Here is a 19,843-nt window from a genome sequence, read left to right on the forward strand (position 1 = left end):
AGAAATCGCAATTTTGGAAATGCAAAAAATTCGCAGCTATGGGCCAACAGGCCCATAGCTATGAATGGGGCTGGTATCGCAATTTTCGATTCGGTAATAGCTTTTGCGATTTTTAAGAAATCGCTATTACCAATTCGCAAATGTGATACATGGCCATTTGCAAGTCGGTAATAGCGATTTCTTAAAAATCGCTATTACCGAATCGCTATGGGCCGTGATGGTACATCTGGCCCTATAACTTGTGCCCTATAGTAACTATAACTTGCGCCCTTGCCATGCACAGTTTACTCAGCAATAATTTTACTGCAAATGTTACAGTGATATTATCAGTGATGTCATAGAAGATGTCATGAGTGATGTAATATCTTAGGTAATTAGCAGTGCATGGTAGGAGTGTCAGTTATAGTTACCTTAGGGCACAAGTAATAGTTACTTGAAATAACTCTAAGTATAACAGCTGAATTTCTACAGCTTTGTGCGTGCAAATTTTAAACATAACTATAACGTCCCTGTAAAGTTTTGATAGTGAATTTCTAAGGTTTTTTATTTTATTTCCTAACTATTACAGCCCTGTAACCAAATGTTTTTTCAGTGAATTGTTAGGGATCTTTTAACGTTAAGTATGGTGCCCATTGCAATCCATGGTGCAGGGGTGGGGTGATTGAATGCAGGACCTGGCCTGGCATTGTGCTGCCCCTACCCAAGCTTGTTGCTCATGTCCCCCCTCTTCTTTGCTATCCATTGTCCAATTCCATGCCCCTGCTCCCTCATTACAGCCCTGTGTGTCTGTTGTTGTTCCATTGCAGTTCCTGCATGCCCTGAAAAGTTAGCTTGCTGCCCTAGCCACCTCCTCTCTCCCCTCTGTTGTCTGAGTCCATGCCCCGCCCATTCCCTCCTGCCCTGAATGGTCAGATGAGCTGCTGCTGTCCTCCATTTAGCTTGATATCCCTGCCCACTCCTCCTACCCTCCATTACTCAATTCTGTTCCCCATCATTGCCCTCCTGCTTAGCCTCTGTGCCCAGCTTGCTGCACCTCCCCACCTCCCCCCTGCTGTCCGATGTTTGTGAGCATGCCCTTGCTCCCTCTTTTTTAACCACCATGTTCCATGGACTTGCCACAGCCCCTCCTATCTACCCTGAGTGCTCTGTTGAGCTGCCTTTTTTCCTCCCACCTGCCTAGCATGGTCACATGGCTGCCACCCGTCCCTGACTCTTCCACCCTGCCTGTCTGACTTCCATGTCCCTATCCCCTCTCTCCTGTCCTCCATTGTCCATTTTGCTGACACTCCCTTTTACACTCTATGCTCTGTCATGCTGCAACTGCTCCTACTGCCTGCTAAGCGTGGTCTGTTGTGAAGCCCCTTCATTTATGTGTCTAGTCCCTTCCCACTCCTTCTGTCCACCATGTTCCTTTGTGCATGCCCCTGTCCCCTTCCCCTTCCTCTTGCCCACCATGGCCTTTGTATGGCCACTATCTTTGGCCGTGCACTGTGTGTTGTTGGCTTCAAGGGCTGGCCTGTGGCCCCCATTAAATCATGAGAATCAACATTTAGCATTGAGTGAGTACAGGGAGCAGAATTCTTAATAAAAAAACAATAGACTCATATCACTGATTTCCTCTAAGGCCAGGAATTCTCAGGATAACATCTCTATGGTAGACTCTCTCCCTTGGGTAACTGATTTCTTCTACCACCAGTAAGTTTCTGGTGATCTTCTAAATGGTCAACCCTTTTCCTCATGTCACTGATTTCCTCTCTGGTCTGTAAGTCTTAGAAGAGCTTTTTATGGTTGATGCTCTTCAGTTCATCACATATTTCCTCTACAGTCAATAGGTTTCAGGAGAACTTCTCTATGATCTCCTTCTTGTCACTGACTTCCTCTAAGACCAGGAAGTCTCAGGAAAGGCTTGCTATGGTCGATCCCTTTTTTGTGCTACTGATTTCCTGTACAATCAGGAAGACTCAGTAGAGACTCAGTAGAGCTTCCCTGTGTTTGATACCTTCATTCGAGCCACTGATTTCCTCTATGGTCATGGAGTCTAAGGAGAGTTTCCCAATGGTCAACAATCTCGGTCATGTCACTGATTTCCTCTATGGTCAAGAGGTCCGAACAGAACAGTAAACAGAGGAGATAACTAAACCAGTTTGAGTCATTTAAAACATACATTGCAAATCCTTATTGTCAGATCAAACTTTATAGGCCAATTTTCTCCATTCATGTCAAATCTACATTATTTAAAAAAGGAAATATACAAAGCTGAATGCAAATAGGGCGCATATTCACTGGTTCTCATTGTATTGAGGTGTGCTGAAGGATGACACTTGATAATAGGCAATATGTAAAATATTTGGGCAACACTTCAAACAATTATACAGTGAAACTCACCACAAAAGGATCCCACACCAGATTTAGAAGAATAGATTATTTTTAATAAGTAAAACAAGACTAAATGACACAAATCCAATCAGTGGAAATGGAGATATGCAACTTCAAAGATTTCAATGAAAATAGTGTTCTGGCAGCAATCACGATCCTTGTCAAGGTGAACCACAAATGTCATTAGTTTAGTAGAAAAAGCAGTCAGGCTTAACTTAGAGTCACTGTGTTAAGTATGTATACAGCACACAAACAGCAATAAAGTGAATATAAAACACCAGGACCTTACCCACTTCCAAGGGCCAAGGACTGCACAGGCACCACTTGGCAGGGCAAGACTTGCAGCAAGCAAAGTCCAGGTGCTGAAGCAGGATGAAGTGAAGTCTTTGTTGTCTCTGAGACTTCAGAATAGGAGGCAAGCCAGCAAGCCCTTGGAGTCACTTTGGTTCTGGGGATGTACAGGTGCAGGGCCAGCCCTTTTCACTCCCAAAATACACATAGCCCCAACTGTGGATATCTGGTCGCATAGAACCGGGACCAAGTCAAAACGTCTCGCAGGAGCCCAGCTCCATCTTTCCATCCTGCCAGGATGACCCATCCCGGCCCACCTAGGCTCTCTTTTGTATGTGGCTGTCTAGGAGGAATACACAAAGACCAAATGTCAACTTCACTGAGTCATTTGTCCCAGAGACAGGCTACAGGCACTAAATAGCTAAGACAGGAAAATGCCAACTTTCTGGAATTTTCAAAATTGCAATTTAAAATCTGATTTTGCCATAAGAGAGAATTTTCCATTTCAATCCAAAAGACAATGAACATTAGCTGGTTACCTATTACTATCTGGAAGTTACAGCTTATTAAATCTAATAAGGTACCCCCAATATTATCCTATAGGAGAGGTAGGCCTTGCAGTAGTGAAAAGCCAATTTAGGAGATTTTCACTGCCACTACATGTAAAATTTAAAGGCACATGCCCAACTTCTTAAATACACTGCACCCTGCACTCTGGGCTGTCCAGGGCCTATCCTCGGTGAGACATATATATTAACAAGCAAGGTTTGGGCCTGGCAAAAGGTTTATTTAGTAGGTCAAAATGGCAGTGCAAAAATGCACCACCAGCTGCAATGGCAGGCCTGAGAAATGTTTTAAGGGCTATTTAGGTGGGTGGCATGTAAAAATCTTGGGGTACCCTGCGCTCACATTTGTGTGAATGGCTGAGTCAGCGATTGCGGGGTTTGACTTAGTGGCTAGGTAAAGGTGGGTGGCTCGCTATGCAAGTTGGTCAATAGCAGTCAAGAGCTTAATGTGGATAAGTGAATGGCAATGGGTAATTGAGCGAAGTCAGTGAGTGAGGGTGAGTGAATTGTTGAATGCAGTTGGGTGAGTAGGTGAATGGAAGTAAGAGGGTAGTGACCGTCACTCGAACTGTGCGATTCTAAGTTTGTATTTACGCCCCACTACTAGTTCATTCACCAGCGGCCACTGCTTACACTAACTAGAGACTCTTTGGGCCTGATTTATACTTTTTTAGCGCCGCATTTGCGTCATTTTTTGACACAAATGCAGTGCAAACTTACAAACTTCATTTATATTTTGTACATTAGAGCCGCTTTTGCGCCAAAGAATGACGCAAATGCGGCGCTAAAAAAGTATAAATCAGGCCCTTTGTTTTAAGGCACATTGCAGTGACTGTGGGCTTATTAAGAGAGAGCAATAAGTAGCAGAAAGCATTTGGCCGTTGTAGGGCATCGAAGGACATATGTCCCTTTCAGTGAATGGATGCTCGCCACAGTGTTGCAGTCTGTGCAGGAAGAATGATTTGTTTAACCAAAAATTCACCTTTGTGTGACAATTATCTGTTTGTGGCAGCTTGATGTTTGCAGTTCATATAGAACTGGACTGCCCATTTTTCCCTCGGGCATGTCCCTGGTGGGCTGGAGCCTTTCCAGGCTGGTTTTTGAAGGCAGGGTGCCGCTGGTGGCATCATTGCTTTTCTCTCCAACTCCCCTAGGTAATTGCAGCTGTCTTTAGGAGAGGAAGAGATAAAGACGAAAGGAGAGAGAGAGATGAGAAAGGAGAAAGGGAGGACTGGTTTGGACATTATTGGCAGGGCTATTTTTGTTTCCAGTTTAGCCCTGGCTCTAATGAGTCATGTCTCATGACAATAACTCTTATTTGGAGATCTGTCTTGTATATACCTTTGCATAAGTCGAAGTAACGAGGTAGGCAGTGATAAAAGATAAAACCATGTTTGTATAGCAGAAGAACACACAATCAGAATTTTAACTGCATCTTTATCCACTTAAGGCTGTCTTCTACAGGTCCTATAAAACATGATACTTATGAGGTCCTAAAGCACCAGGGAAATTTGAGGAGTTCATCTTATAAAAGACAAGTGAACTTAGATTTATTCACTTGAAAGGAAACATTTAGGCCTATAAATAAATTACGCTCATGGATTTATCATTTTCTGAACTACCTCAAGGAGTGCTTAGGGACACTGGAATATTATGAATATGGAAAACAGCCTTTATCATGCAGTCTTTGCCATGCATTGCAATTACCTTGCAGTTTTTACCATCCATGTGCCTTAACAACCCATGCCTTTACCACGCACATGTCTGTACCACTCATTCTTTTACTACTCATACCGTTACCACGCATGTCTTAACCACGCTTTATTGACTGATTGGTTACGTGTATTAATACTTGGGTATCAACTATGATACCTGGGTATTAAATATATACTCTATTTAATAAATATGGTAATATTTTTAAAATAATTACTGAAAAAATATTTTAAAAATATCAAATTAAAGATTTAGGAGTGGGACCGGGGTTCAAATAAACATATGGTTTACTAGTTAGCCTGTGCTAATTAGTATTGGAGATAACTGGTTGGTCTTGGTGGTAAGATAGCATGTATCTGCACCACCAACAACATCCCTGTCCTTCACTCTCCGTAGGCCTTGCCACTTTCTTTCCTGATTTTCTGCTGTCTGTTCTTTAATGTAATCCTTATCCTTATTTTGTTAAGCTCCAATGTTAATCCTTTCTATTTTGTTTTGCAGCAGTAAGGCCCTCCCCTACTTAAACCTATTATTTGAATAATCATAGCCCTAACTTCTTTCCTCTTTTCAGCTGTCTTTTCTTAAACTTAATCTTCAGCCCATCATTACTTCCTGATTTTGTTAAGCTCTAATTTTTAGCCTTTATATGTTTTCAGCGGTCTACCTCTCCTTCAATTATAACTTGTTTCTGTATTTATAACAACACCTTGTCCACTATATATTTTTTTTAACTTAATCTGTCGTGCCTATTTTAAGATTTTTTAAAGATCCAATGTAAAAGAATCTTGTGTGTTTTGCAGCGGCTGACAGTACTGTTCTTCCCTTGTTTTGTGTAGATTTACAACACCATCTTCTCTTCTGCTTTCTTTTCATAAACATAATAATCTCTTTTTTACTTTTATATTTTTCTAGGGTTTTCCCACCCCATCTCCCAAAGTTTTGGGTTTCTTTTTTCACATGCTTCCAACAGGGACCTTCAGTTGGCATCTTTAAGAGCCAAACCGGGGAACCCTCTGACAGAACTCATTTCAGGGAGTCACAGGGCAAGCAGGGGTTACTGAGCCCAATTGTGGTGGCTGTGGCCTATTACTTCTGAGTCCAGAGGTCTGGCTTACTATGTATCTTAGGTAACTTGGCCAAGTGCTACTCCTTCAGCACTTGAGTCTCAGTGGTAGTGCAGGTTGAGCAGCCCAAGGTGCAAGGTAAGCGAAGGCACAAGACCCCAAATATGAACAGTGACCTCAATTATCCGATTATTCAGTTCAATACTTACTTTTCATTTGAAATCAATCAATCAGGAATTTGTAAAGCGCACTACTCACTTGTGAGGGTCTCAAGGCACTGAGGAGGGGAGGGGAGAGAAGAGGGGGAAAGGTGCTGCTACTGCTCGAACTGCCAGGTCTTGAGAAGTTTCTTTAAGGTAAGGAGGTCTTTGGTCTGGCGCAGGTGGGTGGGAAGAGTGTTCCATGTTTTGGCGGCGAGGTGCGAGAATGATATACCTCCGGTTGTAGGTCTGCGGACACGTGGGATGGTTGCGAGGGCGAGGTCGGCGGAGAGGAGATGCCGGATAGGGGTGTAGAAGGAGAGTCGTCTGTTGAGGCATTCTGGTCTGGGGTTGTGCAGTGCTTTGTGAAAAGAAGTATTTATTACATACACAAAGTATAATAGAGTACATTAGATGATACACACTAAAAGTTCTAAGTCTAGTGCTTTCCTAGGCAGTATCCCTCCCTCCTCCACGTTAACAAATGTGCTCCTGGTGGTTCACTTGAGGCCACCCAACAGGTGCTGTCCACACTAGCAGTTTGCGACAAAATCTTACTTTGGCCCTGAAATTGCGCACGCTATGACACAAATGGGCCTAGTTTATTCAATTCCCAAAAGGCCTGCCAGCCCTGCTGCAGTCTTACCCAGCCGCGGGTCACAGGCCTAGGACGTGACGCACATGCATGATTCGTTTTCGCCCATGGCCAAAAATCATTACCCTTATACATGGTCCTCCTCATCCCAGTCCTTGCTGAATGAAGTGGCAACACCTCATTCAGTAAGGCCTGGGAGAAGGGCAACTGTGAGGGGGTAATGAGCTCATCCCCTTAGGATATGAGAGAAGAGTTGGAGCCAGGATTAGGGAAAAGTATAAATAAAAGAAAGACTTCTGGAGAAAAAGACAGGGGACTTCCGAAGGGCCTACTCGGAAGACAGAATGTCCCAAGTGGTTTAGATAAAGGTGACAAGGAAGTTGTCAAGTATTGTCCTTCCCACACGGAAGTCGCCACCATATTCCGTCTTAGTTGGCCACAGCTCAGAAAGTTTCCGCATGGTTTCTGCTTTATATTTGTTAACAGCTGCTTCCTCTCTCGCCTGACTAAACTGAAACTATCCCGGTTGAGAGGGGCGTATCAGACGGGAAGTTTCTTAAGAGTTTCTTAAACACTATTTAGATGCAAACTGTATTTATTAATCAGTTCTTGGCCTTTGACAGGAGTTGACTCAGCGCGTGAAATCCCGCTCTGTCCCTTTTCAGATCGTGTACTCCACTACCCCACTGCAGGTAAGCCACTTTCTTCCTAAACTCTTTTTTTTAAAACAGTGCTAATGTGCGCTCTTATTTTGAGAAAACGAAATTAAATTGGGCACGTTCAATTCACAATGTTTCGAAGTAAGCTGCCATACAATTTTGTGAAATTCCCTCATTCTAAATGAAAAGTGTATATCATTTTGTAAAACGGCTAACAGAAACCTCGCTGTTGTGAGGGACCAGACACCTGAAACCCGTCTGACCACGCCCCTTTCGATATCCTGCCGGAAGTAGGGCTATGAGAACAGAAGCCCTCAACTCACTCTTGCATACAAGGCAGGCACAGTACAGGCCACAAACTGTGAACGCTATTCTTAGCAGAACCGTGTCCTAGTAAAGAGCATACTTATAAACTGTTTTTGGTTGCAGGTGCAGTCATCAGGGCTACATCACTGAAGCCATATGGACTGTGAAAAATCAAAGGGGCACCCAGTGAAACGCCACTTTCCTTGCTCCCCTTAGCGCCACACTACCGCCACCATGTGTGCGCCATATTTAAAATAAGGTGCACCATGGTGCGGCCTAGGGGGCAATAGTGACAGAATTTCTGACGCTATTGATGTACTGTTAAGGGTTAGCACCAAAATTTTGGCACTAACCCTGAACAGTACATAGGGGCCCATTGTAACCAATGGTGTGCCCCCTTTTAATGCCTGCTCTGAACAGGCTTTAAAGATGCTGTAAAAATTGACGCAAAGAAATCTTTTAGATTTCTTTGAGCTAATTCTTCGCCCCTGCCCAACGGGGAACACCCCCTTGTATACATTATGCCTGGTGCAGGCATAATGTGGCGCAAGGGGTTACAATGTGCCGCAATGCATGCATGGACCACTTTGTAAATCTGGTGCGGCGTTTATAATATCACTACATTAGTGTAAAAAAATGACGCTAATGTGGCAATATTATGGCACAAGGCCTTTTAAATCTGCCCCCACGTTTCACACAAAGAACAAGTGTAGCAATGAGCCACGCACATTCACCAGGAGACTGGTGAAGGTGTTATATGAGCAGAAGATGGATTTTGGAGCAATTTTGGAGCACACTGTTGCAAATGCATTACTAAAGAAAGATGTGGTAGCACACTGTCATTTATAGGCAGCACATTTTCCATTGAAATGACAACAACATTCTTACAGAGGTTCAGTTTTACTGATAAAACAATAACATTGCACGAACAATAATGTGTGGAAATTGTTTGTGAGTAAATATTAATCATTTGCAAATCACCAAACAAAGTGTTTGGAGTTTTTCTGGTTTCCATCACACTTCAGAATGACAAAGTATTTATTATGGTGTGTTAAATTTTCAGTCATACAAATGAAAAAGTAAACACCAGTATACATGTTAAAACAATACAAGCCCATGTGCCTCTGTGAACAGTTAGTGTTTCCATCTAGAGAATCCTGCATGTGACTCCAGGTCTCTCCACCCCAATCCTGCTCAATGCCACAACCTCTATTTCCTGCAATTTGACGTGAAGGCCCATGTGCTGAGTGGCGTGACAAAACTTGAGGGGGCCCCCTGCAATGCACATCGAAGGCCCTCCCCCAGTCCCTAATGTTAAGCCACTGCATGTGCCTCAGTACTGCACTGCACATGTGCCTTGTTCTTCAAACTAAGGTCGCTGATTGCTGTCAACTGCTAGTGGTGCCTCCTGTTAATGGCTTTTATGAAGATTGCTTAGGGCCTCCCTAAACAAGTTGTCTAAATCAGATGACTGCCTCACTGTGTACCTTTAACCTGGCCATGTGCTTTGATTGTAGCATCAAGGCCTCTTTGCTATTATTGCTGCTTAAAGTGGGTTTAGGATTGCAGCAACAGATTTACTGTAATGTTTACTGATTAAAAATGTGCCATGCTACTAGTGAACGTACTAAGCATATTTCCTTAATTATGAATAAAATCTTGTTCCTTCTATATAAGATCAAGACTCATTGGGTAATCCATTTTTTGAGAGTTAGGCGCTAGCTGAGCTAAGCGTTCTAGCCACAATATTCTCCACGAGTAAGCCTTGACCGTTCAACCTTGTTATCCCCTGAAAGTTCAACCATGAAGAGAAGGAATTTGGCAATTCAGTGAGCTTCAGCTAATGCCTAGTTCCAGTGTTTTCAAAGACAACAAGGATTGTCTAACTGTCTCAAACCTCACAAGTCTCAGCCTACTACCCTACCGGAGACCCTGGCTTGTGGCAATATTTCCTGCCTATGGAGGACTAATTTGCCTTCCAAACAGGGGTTTGGTCTGGCACCTAGTACTTGTCTTTATATGAAACTCTAGTGCAGGCTTCTCTAACAAGTAGCTCGTGAACTACAGATAGCTCCCTGAGCTATCTATAACTAACTCCCCTGAGTGCAACCCAGGCTACTGCATTAGAAGCTTTTGCTTGTGTGATTTAGTGGATGTGTACCTTTTTCAACATTTGAAAGTGTGTGTGTTGAGACAAAAAATGTATTTACCTTCAAAGGCTGAGGCTTGGAGAAAAATGGTTTAATTTGCAAATATACTTAAAGCTATTATTTGAGTTATTATTCATGCAGCACTGGGGAGACTTGTTACCAAATAGTATTACCTTGGTGCCAGGGGCGTTGCAGCTAAGGCTACTGTGTGTCACCCCCATAGAGGCCTTCCACATTAACAAAGCCTTGTTTACATTACTGCTGACAACCCTGCCTGATGCACTGAGGAGGTCACTGCTGGGAATATTGCAAATGGTGGCCACTACTGTAATCTTATGTAGTCTGATGTGGTCACTATTACCACACTAATAACGTTAGTAGCTCAGGGTGATTTTCATTCAACCTAAATAGCTCTTTTTGCAGAAAAGGTTGCACCAGTGTGAGATTCTTTGAGTGAGTAGCTGCGGGAGGTAAAACTGATAGTGCTATTAAACTGAGGGAATTGATCATAACAGGCAGTGTAAATAAGTAGAGTTTGATGACTGCACATTGGGCTGCACCATAGAACGATGCTTCTCAAAATTTTAATACCCAGTTGGTTGCCATTGGGTTATGTGCACGTTTTAAATAAACAATAATGATGCTGTGCATTCTTCATATTAGTCAGAAAGAAGGGTGACAAAGTGAGAGATGGTAGAAAGAGCCAGAGATGCAAAAAACTAGTTACTTACCACCAGGGCAACAATAATTTTCACACTGATGTACAATGTGTTCCTGATCTCACTCACCTCAAAGAAAGACTTCATGGGTTTGCTTCCGAGCCTTTGTTTCCTCATAGCCAGAATTACTATTACTCAGTCAATCATTTGGATCAATGTGATAAGTTGTCGCTCAGTGCAAACTGGCTTCAGCCTCTAGAAGAATCTTATGTTTACATTGAATTTGCTTTTTTTCAAGGTATGGGTGATGGTGTCATGGGCCGAGAGAAGAACTCTCAGCAGCAACCTCTTCTTCAGTTCATCCTACTGGGTAAGTCAGCTTCATAAGAACACCTCACTTTTGGGAAATTACTAGGAATAGTCTTCTTACAGCGGCATCCCTATGCATTCCTGCAATAGTTGTGACAACTCTTGAACTTTCTTAACAGGAAGAGGGTTTCCTTTAACTCCCTAATGGCTGTGTTGCAGCAAATGTAGGAGTATTGTCATAGTTGAAGTAGTAAGATTCCATCACACACTGCAATCTGAACAGAGGATCAGTGTGAGCACCTACAAAGGAGAGTAGAAGAACATAGAGGATCTGATGCTCGAGGTGCATTGTAAGAGGTCTGGAGATATCACTGTAATATGTCAGTTCACCGTGTACATCAGAACACAAAGAGGGCTTTTTGGATGACTAAATACTGATTTATTAATGAGAATAATTGGGCAATGAGAGATTTTGAACCAGTGCATCAACAGAGTCTTGGATTTTATACCACTTATTAAATATCAGGATCCACTGGCTTTACTGATCAAACCACTTGACTTCTTGCATTGATCAGGGAACCTATAATCTGCTCCCTTTCTATAATTGCCCACATTATATTCCTATCACAGTCCATTCCACATGAGAACCTCTATATTTTTCTTGTTTCTGCCCAGGGACTATGTCTAAAGGTCACACTAGGTCTGTCCTTAGGCTTTTACAACATTGGAAGAGCAGGTTGTAATTTATTGCGTCTTATTATGTGTTCTGAATTTTTTGTCACAAATATACCACTGGTCCTACTTTGTTCATATAGGCCCTCATTCTGACCCTGGCGGATTGAATCCGCCAGGGCCGAGGGCAGCGAATGCACCGCCAACAGGCTGGCGGTGCATTCATGGGCATTCTGACCGCGGCGGTAACGCCGCGGTCAGAAACGGGAAACCAGCGGTCTCCCGCCGGTTTCCCGCCGGTTTCCCGCTGCCCATGGGAATCCTCCATGGCTTCCCATGGGATTCCGACCCCCTTCCCGCCAGCCTGGTTCTGGCGGTTTACACCGCCAGAACCTGGCTGGCGGGAACGGGTGTCGTGGGGCCCCTGGGGGCCCCTGCAGTGCCCATGCCAATGGCATGGGCACTGCAGGGGCCCCCTAACAGGGCCCCACATTGCTTTTCAGTGTCTGCTTAGCAGACACTGAAAAGCGCGACGGGTGCCACAGCACCCGTCGCACACCTTCCACTCCGCCGGCTCCATTCGGAGCCGGCATCCTCGTGGAAGGCGCTTTCCCGCTGGGCCGGCGGGCGATCTTTTGCAGATCGCCCGCCGGCCCAGCGGGAAAGTTGAAATGCCCCCTGCGGTCTTCTGACCGCGGGGCAGTGTTTGGGCGGTTTCCGCCCGGCGGGCGGCGTCCGCCGCCCGTCCGGGTCGGAATGAGGCCCATAGTTTCTTCCTTTTGTCTGTAGCAAAGTGGCTAAGAAATGCCCTTTTCCTAATAGATGAGATTTATAATATAATGGACCTGAAGTCCAGTTCAAATAGGTGGTCATCGTCTGCTACCTAGCCCGTCTCTTTCTGGCTTCACCCATGGATGTCTGAACTGCAAACAGCACTTTTCTTCTCCTGGAAGAAATGACAACATTAAAAGTATTTGAGCTACTCCCTAAGAATGTGTGAAATATGCCATGCTTTATACCTTGTCTATCACACTGTTCAAATTATGGCTGCCAACTCCATCGGTTGTATGACAAAATAAAATAGCACAACACCCTGTAGATTTCCTTATCCTTCTCTCCTGTCTTAGGCCCTGGTTCATACTCTGGTTGATGGGATGTCCATCACATTTGTGACAGAGTATCCCATCTGCCAAACTCCAAATCAGTCCCTCAGTCTTATTTCGCATCATCTTATTCAACCCATCCTTCAGCTGCCTTGTCTCTTCTCATACTCCTCTTGTTCCTCCAGCTTTCGCTTACTCCAAAAAATGCTTATAGCGTTCAAACTGCTGCTTCTTCTTCACTTCTTTATGGGAATCTTTTTTTCTGTTTCTTAGTGTATGTCTACTTTCACCTAACACTGCTTCCATGGCTATGACCCATCTGCCTTTCCATCCATCTTACGTGCCTTACTCTTTTTCTTCATTCTGCTTACAGATTAATTCTCATCCTAAGAACTACCATCTGTACTGCTCTTCCTAACCATGTTACCTTTGCCACCCTGTCAACTCCCTCTACTTGCCCAACCCGCCCTTCTTTTCTTGTCTCATTGCCACTGCTCATCTTCTTCCTACCAGTGCATCCAAACAATGTGCTATCCACCCTACACTGCACTGATCTTTGACCATTTTCTGACTTCTTCACCTACTCCTACTTTTTACCTCATACCATCTTATCCTATTAAAAGCGATGTTCCACCTGCTCCCTTCTTGACTGATTCTCTATCATCTCTACTGGCTTTCCTGCATCTTGCGCAATATCACCTTGCTGCATTTGCTACTTTAACTTCCCTGTCATATCCCTGTTGATTTCCATTTCTGCCCATTAACCTCCAACTTTTGAATCACTTAAGACCTCATGCTCGAGAAACCACCTTCAGGGGCCTCCTTAGCCTTACATTCCCCGCCTGCAATACCACCACACTCAACTGTGCATTCTCCTCCCTAAAGCAAGCTTTCATGGCTGTAAATCTTGTTTTCATGTCTTGATAACCACTTCCAACACTTTCCTGGCTGCTATTTTCCGGTCATCACTCCCTCCTCCCCGACTACGTGCCACTCCGATCTCCAACTTCCTGATGTGTACAATTATTTTACTCTACCTATCCTACCTGACCAGTGGAGATCCTGCCAGTGAGAAGAGCAAGTGTGAAGCTAGTCATTTGCTTACCCCGTCGCCCGCTTTCTATTCTCACTCCACTGATGCTCCAGTCTTTTGGCACAAACACCTGACTTGTGGGGCAATCCCTCCAAGAAGCTTGGTGGTTCAGTGTATTCACTTTCTTGCAAATTACTACTCCTTCAGCTCTTTCCAAAGCCCTCCTCTCTGACTCAGAGCCCTGATTCTGCCCTATATTGCCATAAAATCAAAATTAGACTCTATGCTTTACCCCCGAAATCATTGTTAAACAGACTCATGGTACCACATTCATTCTATTTCTTACTCTTCAGAACGCTTACTGAGCTAATTGTGGAATTTATCTTCTCACCGAAACACTGTTATTGTAATAGTGGACCCAATGTCCAGCCAACTTACGCGCTAATGACACAACATCCCCACCCAACACTCTTCTGGTGTTCTAGCTGGTCTCTTTATGTCCGATTCCATAATTATTTCTCATTAGTCTCAACTCACTGCTGCCTACCCCTAACCTTACACCCTTACCTACTACAGGGACCAAGATGAGAGCTCCCATCAGCCAGTGGAAGTGGAAAGACCTATGGCCTCATTTACAAGGCTCCTGGTTCAGGGTGGCGCAGTAAGTGCCTTTCTGCGCCACCCTGCACCACTGGGAAAGGGCAGAAATGTGCCATATCTAAAAGATACGGCAAATTTCTCTCCTCTCATCCTGCGCTGGTTCCCAAATTGCTGCATTGTGCTAACGCAGGGACGCCTGCATTATGGCGATAATAGCTTTTGTGCAGAAAGAGACTCCTGCACAAAAGAGGTGTTTTCCTCAAAGATATATCTCCCTGTTGCATCAATCTTAGGCCACCCCTGAGATGTGTAAATCTGAGGATGTGTCAGTTTCCTTAAGGTTCCATGGGTGTTTCGTGGGAGCACCCAAGCGGCACCCATGAAACACCCCTTTCAGGCAGTGTTATGGGTGAAAGGGTTCATATTTACAAGGCCATGAAAAGCCACGCAAGGTAGCCTTGTAAATATGGGCTGGCACACTGCACCACCGGAGCATCAAAAAATATGATGCTCTAATTGCGCAGTGTGTCACTAAAGCCTCGTAAATGAGCCCCCTAGTATATCCTTCTGTTTATTTCCCTGACAGCCATCTGTATCAAGGTGTGATAGAAAACCAAACCTGGAAAATCATAAACAATGTACATAATTCAACACTACTCAAAACTACAGGGGTACCTTGGGTAGTGGAAAACTATTGAAGTGCACATTTTGGAATTCCTTCACTTTTGTTGAACAACTTACAAGTACATACCTGCCACAGTTTTTAGAAGAGGACATTTGGAGATTTAAAAAAAAACAATCCGGAGAATGTATTTCTCCCACTGACTTCTATCGAGGTCTGAATCGGGTCTATTGGCATGTGTGGGATTTGCAGGTGTGCTTCTGCAGGATCGGATATCAGAAATGCAAATATACAATGTTTCTTTACCTGTCAGGAGCACATAGAAAATGCTATGGAAGGTAGAGAGAGCGTGAAAAAACAGTTGTGCAGAGGCCTGCAGGAGTAGGTTACTGGCAGTGCATACTCCGAGTCGCACAAGACTAGTGTCCGTCAGCTGAAACCTGCTGAGGAATCAGGTTTTTGCATGCAGGAATCAGGAGGTGGGAGACTTTCTTTGAATTCGGCAGTCTTCCGCCTACATCCAGAGGGTTGGCATGTGTGCAAGTATTCCAGAACAATGTGTTCAGCCTAGATGCCAGATCATCTAGATTGGCTCATGCAAAGACTTTTACTTGATGATAGTACTGACTACGGGCTGCTGGTCAAGGACAGAGAGTTCTTAAAAATATTGTTCCTTTTTCATTGGGCATAATTTAGTTGTGTTTCTTCCTTTTTTAAACAAGCACTTGCAAAGCCAATTTGTCTGGCAATGGCTCCTAGCCTTTTAGCTTTATCAAGGCTTGGTTTTCGTTCTGTGAAGGGTTTTACAAAACATCAGAATTAGGGATGCTGCTAGGCCTTATCAATCTAATAAAAAAGCCTAAAGGCAAAAATATTTTCTTGCTCACAATAATTCATCACCATAGTTGTCTCCATGCTCTTTTTGAAAATGCAGAAATGTATCACTGACAGTAAAGTTAGCTGATGGCTGAAGTAGGCTGCCCCACTGCCCCATGATGTATGTTATAGTGTGCGAAAGAAAAAAGTGACTGACATAATAACAGACCAGTGGATGAAGGGAGCTGGCTGAAAGGCCCCCATAAGTAATAACATTTTATACATAATTTTAGTAAAGTTATAAAGTCTTCTTCCATACATTCCTGATCAAAAGTTCTGTCTTGTGATAACTGAGGGCCAGATGTACAGACATTAGGAATACCGATTTCCTAATTGCAATTCTCTCTGAATTGTAATTAGGAAATTGCTATTCCCAATGTCAAAAACTCTTTTGAGTTTCATTAGTGATTCCAAGTGGGTTACAAATAGACTACCTCATGCATTTTAATGAAATAGGTTGCAATTTGCAACCCGTTAGGAATAGCAACCATCACAGGGATGGTGCCCTGTTGAGGTCAGCAGACCAATATGTCTGTGATTGCTTTTTAATAAAGCAATTTTTCCTAAAGTGCAGCCTGTTTTACTTAAAAAAAATTGGTATGCGTTTAAAAAGAAAAAAACATTGAATTTTTATTCTCCCCTTTGAGAAAGGGATACCACCAGTTTTAAACTAGTGGTAAAGCATTACTGTTTTGGGACCGGATTTAGGTTGCAAAACAATAATACATACCACACTGATTCGATATTTGTAAGAGACGCCCTAAACACGCCCCTTCCAAATACCAAATCACAAATGTAAAATGCGATTCAGTAACAAGTTACCAAATTGCATTTTGTACAATAGAAAAAGCAATTCGAGCTGCATGAGACCAGAAAAATGTTTTGTACATCTGGCTTTAAGTCATCTGCCCTTGCTAGACTAGTTGAGTGGGGGATAGTCATTTTCTATGCTCTGCAATTACTCTCATAGCCTTCTGTAACAATAGGAGTGTTCGGAAACACTTCAGGTGCATTATTAAACAAAAGCCCTGGCAGTGAGCTGTGATGAGCAGCTATGAGAATGAAACTTCAACTACCCCTTTCTATAAAAGGAAATAAACAATCCAGTTTTACTGACTTTGGGTTTCGTTTCAGTTTATTTGTAGTCTTGAAACATAACCAGGGCATGGTTTACCTAGTCTTTACCACGCATACCTTTACCATGCATGCCTTTACAATGAATTTCCTTGTAAAAGCATGCTTACTAAAGGTATATGTGGTGTGCATGGTTGTGTGATAAAACCCTCCCGACCCTCTAGCCCCACCCTAAAACCTACCATATCCTAAAAACTACCCCACCGAGTCCCTGCCCTAAACCCTGAAATCTACTCTGCCCTGTCCTAAAAACTATACTGAGCCCCTTCCCTAAACCCTAAAAGGTACCCTGCTCTGTCCTAAAACCTAATCTGCCCTGTTCTAAATACAACCCAACCCTGCCCTAAACCCTAAAACCTACCCTGTCCTAAAAACTACCCTACCCTGTCCTAAAAACTATCCCAACCCCCCACTCCTGCCCTAAGCCCTAAAACTACCCCATCCTGAAAACTACCCCATTCTGTTACTGAGCCCCTTCCCCAAACCCTAAAAGGTACCCTGCTCTGTCCTAAAACCTAATCTGCCCTGTTCTAAAAACAACCCAACCCCACCTTAAACTCTAAAACCTACCTTGTCCTGAAAACGACCCCACCCTGTCCTAAAACCTACCTGACTTGCTCACCCCTGCCCTAAACCCCTAAAACATACCCTGCCCTGTCCTAATAAATACTCTGACCCTGCACCCTGCCTTAAACCCTTAAACCTAACCCACCCTGTCATAAAATCTTCCACGTCCTTTTCTAAAATCTACCCAGACCCCCCAGACCCAGCCCTAAATCCTAAAACCTACCTGGCCCTGTTCTAAAAACTATCCTGACCCCGCCTAAATCCGAAAAGCTACCCTGTCCTAAAAACTACGTCACCCTGTCCTATAAACTACCCTGAACCCGACCCCTACCCAAAACCCTAAAAACTGCCCTGTCCTAAAAACTACCCCACCTGATCCTACAAACTACCCTGAGCCCCTGCCCTGTCCTAAGAACTACTCTGAGCCCCCGCCCCTGCCCTAAACCTTAAAAGTTACCCTGCCCTGCCCTAAAACCTACCCTGCCATGTCCTAAAAAGTACCCCGACCCTACCCTAAAACCTACTCTGTCCTAATAACAACCCCACCATGTCCTAAAAACTATCCTGACCCCTACTCCCGCCCTAAGCCCTAAACTACCCCAATCTAAAAACGACCCCACCCTGTCGTGAAAACGACCCCGACCCCCACCCTAAAACATACCCTGTCCTAAAAACGACCCCACCCTGTCCTAAAAACTACCCCGACTCCCCAACCCCGTCCTAAACCCTAAAACCTTCCCTGTCCTAAAAACTACACCAGACCCCGCCCTAAACCATAAAACCTACCCCACCCTGTCCTAAAAACTTCTCCACCCTGTCCTAAAAAACTACTCTAACCCCTGACCCAGGCCTAAACCCAAAACCTACCCTGCTCTGTCCTAAAAACTACCCTGAGCCCCTGTCCTAAACCTTAAAACCTACCCTGTCCTAAAAACATCCCACCCTGTCTTAAAAACTGCCTTACACCCTGAACCCTAAAACCTACCCCACCCTGTCCTAAAAACTATCCCACCCACCGCCCTCACTCTAAACCCTAAAGCCTGCCCTGTCCTAAAACCTACCCCGCCCTGTCTCCAAAACTACCCTGACCCCCACCTTAAACCCTGAAACCTAACGTGCCCTGTCCTAAAAACTACCCCAAACCCCCACCCCTGCCCTAAAACCTACCCCGCCCTGTCCTTAAAACGACCCTGACCCGCACCTGTCCCTATGTCCTAAAGGCTGCTCTGCCCTGTCCTAAAACCTACCCCTCCCTGTCCTAAAAAACTACCCCAAACCCAAATCCCACCCAAAACCCTAAAACCTACCCTGTCCAAAAAACTAATCAACCCTATCCTAAAAACTTCCGGCCCCCCACCCTGAACCTTAAAACCTAGCCTGTCCTACAAAAACCCACCCTGTCCTAAAAGTTACCCCGACCCCGGCCCTAAAACCTAAAACTTACTTTGCCCTGTCCTAAAAACTACCCCGACACCCGACGCAAAACCGTAAAAGCTACCCTGCCTTATCCTACAACCTACCCGCCCTGTCCAAAAAACTACCCTGACCTCTGCCTCTGCCCTAAACCATAAAACCTAGCTTGTCCCAATAACTACCCCACCCTGTCCTAAAAACTAACCTGACCTCCTACCCCGCCCTAAACCCTAAAACCTACCTTGTCCTAAAAAAGACCTCATGCTGTCCTAAAAACTATCCCACCCCACCCTAAACCCTAAAACCTAGCCTGTCCTAAAAACGACCCCACCCTGTCCTGAAAGCTACATCGCCCCCCACACCTGGCCCTAAACCCTAAAACCCACCCCAACCTGACCTAAAAACTCCCCCGACCCTCTCGCCCCTGCTTTAAACCCTAAAATCTACCCTGTCCCAATAACTATTTAACCCTGTCCTAAAAACTACTCCGACCCCTGCCCTAAACCTTAAAACCTGCCCTGTTCTAAAAACTACCCTGCCCTGTCCTAAAAGCTGCCCTGACCCCACCCTAAAACCTACCTTGCCCTGTCCCAAAAACTACCCTGACACCACACCCAAAACCGTAAAAGCTACCCTGCCCTTTCCTACAACTTATCTTGGCCTGTCCTAAAAACTACACGACCCCCTGACTCCGCCCTAAACCCTAAAACCTGCCTTGTCCTAATAACTACCCCACTGTGTCCTAAAAACTACCCCGACCCCCCCACCCCGCCCTAAAGCATAAAACCTACCCTGTTCTAAAAAAGACCTCACCTTGTCCTAAAAACTACCCTGCCCCACCCTGAACCCTAAAACCTACCTTGTCCTAAAAATGACCCTACCCTGTCCTGAAAGATACATCGCCCCCACCCCTGCCCTAAACCCTAAAACCTGCC

At 44.4% G+C, this 19,843-nt stretch overlaps 1 protein-coding gene across 1 annotated transcript in view; it reads left to right on the forward strand.

Moving 5' to 3' along the window:
- The first annotated feature begins 7,332 nt into the window (after window positions 1-7,332).
- The window catches only part of LOC138247085 (sialic acid-binding Ig-like lectin 14), a 104,502-nt gene continuing 91,991 nt past the window's right edge, over window positions 7,333-19,843 (forward strand). The window contains exons 1-2 of the mRNA XM_069201831.1: window positions 7,333-7,497; window positions 10,878-10,949. Coding sequence (XP_069057932.1) covers window positions 10,880-10,949 — 70 coding nt within the window. The 5' untranslated portion in view covers window positions 7,333-7,497; window positions 10,878-10,879. The remainder of the gene's footprint in view (window positions 7,498-10,877; window positions 10,950-19,843) is intronic.

Source organism: Pleurodeles waltl, chromosome 7 (assembly GCF_031143425.1).
Source record: "Pleurodeles waltl isolate 20211129_DDA chromosome 7, aPleWal1.hap1.20221129, whole genome shotgun sequence".
NCBI classification, from domain to species: Eukaryota; Metazoa; Chordata; class Amphibia; order Caudata; family Salamandridae; genus Pleurodeles; species Pleurodeles waltl.